Raw genomic sequence first — 5,357 nt, 5'->3', positions numbered from 1 at the left:
TGGCACTCTCACAAAAAAAAAATAATAGAATAAAAAAATTGAAGAAAATGACAAAACTGAAAAAGATAAAGGAGGACTACTTAACCATTCTTAATTTGCACAAAGAGTTTGTAGACAAATATGAAGAAGAGAAGTCCTTCCGGGAGACCATCAAAACCTATCAGTCGAATGAGTTAGCCAAGGACTTCTCCTACGCAGTTTTTTTCATTCATCTTTTTGTGAGAGGGGCATACCTAAATGGGGAAGCTCTCACGGAAGCGTTGGCCAAAGACAATCGAGGAGATGCTGAAGCGAAAGACCACGTGCCGCTTCTCCCCATGGATGAGTCTAACCCAGATCAACACTCACAGATTAGGATAAAGAGTCTCAAAAACTCCATCGCCTTTCTCAATGGAAGGAACACACGACTCCTCATGTGTGACTATCTAAAAGTATTAATGAACAATATACAAAATGAAAATGAAATTAGCTCAAATTTCCTCATTTTAGAATACGTCACTTCACACGAAACGAAGCAGCAAAATAATTACACTCAAATTTGTAACATGTATAAATTAAAGGGACACGTAAAAGAGGAGCAGTCCATTTTATCCTACAGTCTCAATTCTGTAAAGGAAAGAGTTGGAAGCTCTTTTCCTAGTGGAGGGGGAGGGCACATCCTGGAAAACTCGCAAAATGATCATATAGGAAAAAATCCAGATGAAAATAATGTACAAAAAAATAATAACGATGTTAACAACTCAATGGGATTAACTACCAATGGTGATAGAAGCGGAGAAGTGATATCCCCCTCAGCTGACGATACACCAAAGGGGAATGACTCCAAGGAGAGAGACAATTCACCACAAAAAAAGTCAAACACAGATGTAGTCCAAATGAACGAACTGTTATTTAATAAAATATTAAATAATTTCGTAACCGAACTGAGGAGCTTCTTCTTTTCTGTCATTGCTAAAATACAGACAAGTCAAGTTGTATCTCAACTCATAACCTGCTTCGCAGATATTTGCCTCTCCTTAACACCGTACTATGTACACATAGTAAACTGTATAGAAATTCTCTCAGATTTTGCAAATATCATTCCGGTTAGACACATGGATCATTTGATGACCTTTTTCCAACGGAATAAAAATATCTTCATTGAAAAATACAAAGAGTTTCAAAATTTTGTCATTTTTAATGACCCCATAAAAACTCAATCTGTTGGAGCTCGACTTATTGGCTTTATTAAAAATTTACAAAAAAAAAATTCCCTAAATAGGAAACAGAAATCCATGAATGTTTTTTTCTCCATTTGTTACTTTCTGAATGTCTACCAATTAACCACCTTGGCTTTTGCAACAGACAGTCAGCAAAAAATAATTTCCACCTTTTTTTTTATGACTCCCTCCAGCGTTGTAAAAATACCGCAAATGATGAATCTCTAATTTTTAACGAATTCGAATTGAGCATCCAGCAAAATGTCAAAAATCATGCGAAAATTAGGGAACTCATTTGGGCTGAAATTAACTCCCTTTGTACGGAAGCCTCCCCCAATGGTGGCAGCTCCAGCGGGGGGGACGCGAAGCCAGACGGAGACCGCGAAGACCGTGCAGACTGTGAAGATCGCGCCGATCGAGCAGACCGCTCAGACCGCGCCGACCGCCGGGATGACCCCACCAAGGGGGACAAACCCAAAGAGAATCCCCTCGACAACCGCGAGAACAGCGAACGCAGCGAACACTGCCAACACCGCCAACCCTGCCAACACTGCCAACGCGGCGAACTGGACGAGGCGACCCACCCCACGAGCAAAGACAAAAAGGCGCACACAAATGGGAAGGATTCCACCAGAAAGCGAAAGAGGGACGAAGAAGACACTCCCGACCAAGTAACTCACACTGATAAAAAAGACATGAAAAGGTCGAAGCGAAACAAATTAAATGAAAGTCAAAATGAAGAAAACAAAAATTACAAAGTCTACCTGGCCTACCTCTATCTCATATCGTTTGTCCGTTACCCAGAAATGTGTACCGCCCAAAATTGCGCCCCCCTGGAAGACGCCTACCATTCATTTAACCTCTTCCTTGCACATATTAAAAATATAAAAAAAAAAAATCTCATCAATGTAAAAATCGTGAGAGAGTATCTCTACAACGCAGAAATTGACTTTTTGGGAAATATACACATTTACAATATGCTCATTCGTGATAAAAATTTTCTTTGCGTCTTCTTTTTTAATATCCTCCTTGTCCTGAACTACCTGAATATCGACCTGAGCATTTTAACACCCACTACAAATGAAGGTCTCTCCACTGAATACAAAACAACTGATTCGAAAGGAAAAGAAATGACTCGCTCGAACAGTTCAACACACAATGTAGATCACGGAAATCAATACTCATCTACACACTCGTTAGAGGTAACAAAGAATAGTGAAGACAAGGGTGGTAACTCCCCATTTTCTCGTAACTCCTCAAGAACATACTCAAAAAATTCCAAAGAAGGAATATCCCACATGGGTAGCAACACAAGTAGTGTTATCTCCAAAGGTAGGGATAACGACTCCGCTCCCATAGGAATATCAGGTAGTAGTAGAGGTACCCAAAACACCCCCAAAGAGAGTAAAGAAGTGAAAGATGTGAGAGATGTGAAGGACACCAACTCAAGCGACATAAAAGGGAAGGATCATCAATCGGTTAGCGAAAGGATAAAAAATATTTTGCATTCATTCGTAAAGGATTTATTACGTTATCTAGGGAATTGCAAAAATTTGCAATACTTTATGAACCTTCTCGCATCCGAGCACTGCTGGTATACTTGGAAAAAACAACTCACTGGAAAACCGATTAAAGAAAATTCTGAATCTCCTTTCGAATTTTTACATGTGGAAGATCAATCCAAGAGGAAGAAAAAAACAAAAAACAAAAAACGAATCATTGTGACAACGGAATGATGGACGAAAACTCCTCTCCTCTGCAGACTCTAATTCAGTTTGTACATAATTTTGAACTCCTAAATGAAAAAATGAAAAATTATTATCTAGCCAATTTGGATAATCCCAATTTGAGAAAAAATCCATACAAGTACACAAAAATGATTAGCAGTGGACAAGGGGTGGAGCAGAGGGAGAAGACCGACAAGGAAGCCATCCTTGAATCGGGTCATGAAGTTACGGACAAACCCGAAGACACACCCATCGATGAAGCAGACGACGCACCCGAAGACACGCCCAACGACGAACCCAACGACGCACCCAGCGACGTAAAGACGTTCCCCCAAAACATGCGAGACATTCGCAAAGTGAACAGCTTCCTGCTCGAAATTAACAAAATTTACCTCGGGAGACAAGCCGAGTTCTGGGAACTAGACGATAGCGACTCAGTCACAAATTTGAAAAAAAAAAAAAATGAAGAGAAAATACTAATAGAAAAACTAATCGACAAACTGGAAGACTACAAACAGAAAATGCACATTGATAATGACCCCGTCAACGAAATTGAGGAAAGTGAAAAAAGCAAAAACGACCCCGTCTTCAAATTCAGGCTCGCCAAATTGTTTATCGTGAAGTATATTGACCTCTACACTATCGTCAAGGACAAAGAATTCTCCACGGATTGCGATTTTTTGTACAATTTGATGGTACATATGGATAAAAATTTGGCCAAGAAGAAAATTCTGCTCAGCGCGCAGGAGGGAGACGTGGGCGACGAGGTGAAAACTGACGGGGAAGGGGTGGACGTACCGGAGGAGGAGGCAAAAGCGGAGGATGAAGCAAAAGCGGAGGAAGAGGCAAAAGCGGAGGAAGAGGCAAAAACGGACGGAGGGGAGAAAGCGGAGGAGGAAGAAGTTACAGTGGAAGGCGAACCCGAGCCGAAAGCATAGCCGAAAGCGTAGCCCAAAGCATAGCCCAAAGCATAGCCCAAAGCATAGCCCAAAGCATAGCCCAAGTAGCGTGCCCCCCAGTGGATCCCAATAGAACTCCTTAGGGTCACTTCCATTTTGACAAACCTGTGGAACGAGCACAACCGAAGCAATGTAAGCAAGCGGTAGGGAGTCGTTTAATATGGCCGCAAGAAGGTTCACTTAACGCTGCATCGCTTCATTTGACTCAATTCAGCCCCTTCGGAGAAAAACACGTGCGTAGCTATAGGATGTTTCATATACATACTCTCCCACGAATCACAAAAAGCGTTAACATTTTGTGTTAACACTCAAGGCACACACGGCAATTTTGCCGTCCCCCTAAATGGGAAAAAACAGAAGAGACCCAAACTGCTCACTCAGCAACATAGATGTAAGAGTGTGCACATATGATGTCATTTTTTAACTCGCTCATTTGAGGAAAGTAGCAACAACTCTCAAACACGTGCCACTGTTTAGGGAGCACCTCCATGTGATGTGCGCGGTGTGCGTTTCCTGTACAGGTGAGTACGCCACTCGCGTTAGCAACCTGCCCTGCTTGCTGCTCATTTTTTACCCCCGTGGTGAAATGTGCAACACATAACTATGTAGCAATTCGTGTCCACCATTTTTGCCACACCCGGTGCTGCCCCTTTACGGACATCTATTTTTTGTGAACCTCGAAAAGGAAAAGTACCTCTACAGGGACGCGTAGCCCTATTCGTTTTTCACACAAGGTGTAGTTCACCTTGTGTCGTGATTTTGTCAAACTTTTTTACCCCCTTCACCACTGCGCGAAGCAGTTGGCACAAACGCTCGAACCGTTTTTACAAAACCAAAGTGCGTCCACTCCCACTCCCTCTATGTACAAGAATCATTGTCTTTTTGAAAACAAAAAAGAAGTCCACTTCGCGTTTTTTACAAAGAGTGGTGTGATCATATCTGCGTGCAGACACGTGTCGACAGATCTTTCCTGACGCGCAGCCACGTATGCGTACGGACAGGTATGTATTGCTGAATGTACGCATGATTGCATGTAAGTATGATTGCATGTAAGTGTGATTGCATGTAAGTGTGATCGCATGTAAGTGTGATTGCACGTACGTATGTACACACACAAACTTCACACACGGGGGCGCGCTACTCCTATGGAGAAATAAACAGTTAGTCAGCATACAGGTGCGGACTCGGCGTGCACCGTGATATCTGTCTTGCCATTCTGCATGTCGACTGGTCTCTGTCGATACGGTTCAACAGAGGCACACGTCATGGCACAAGTGGAAACCTTTTATAACAACAAAATTGTAGAGAGCAAAAAAAAAAAAAAAAACATAAAACACATTTGCACAGGGATAAAAAAAATGCTGCATAAATGTAGAAGTAAAATATATCTACAATGCATTTTCTCCTACAACAACTCATTGGTGGGCCTTCATTTTTGATGCGCCATCGGGGGAAAAAAAAAAATTATAAAA

General features: G+C 41.8%; 1 protein-coding gene across 1 annotated transcript; it reads left to right on the top strand.

The window, feature by feature from the left end:
- Window positions 1-47: 47 nt before the first annotated feature.
- On the top strand, window positions 48-2,935 carry PCYB_053700 (hypothetical protein; the record flags this gene model as incomplete). Its single annotated transcript, XM_004221251.1, has 2 exons — window positions 48-1,280; window positions 1,394-2,935. The coding sequence occupies 2 exons, from the start codon at window positions 48-50 to the stop codon at window positions 2,933-2,935; spliced, it is 2,775 nt and encodes a 924-aa protein (XP_004221299.1).
- Between the last annotated feature and the right edge of the window lie 2,422 nt (window positions 2,936-5,357).

The sequence above is a fragment of the Plasmodium cynomolgi genome, chromosome 5, assembly GCF_000321355.1.
Source record: "Plasmodium cynomolgi strain B DNA, chromosome 5, whole genome shotgun sequence".
Taxonomy (NCBI): Eukaryota; Apicomplexa; class Aconoidasida; order Haemosporida; family Plasmodiidae; genus Plasmodium; species Plasmodium cynomolgi.
This window is presented reverse-complemented; position numbering and strand designations above follow the sequence as displayed.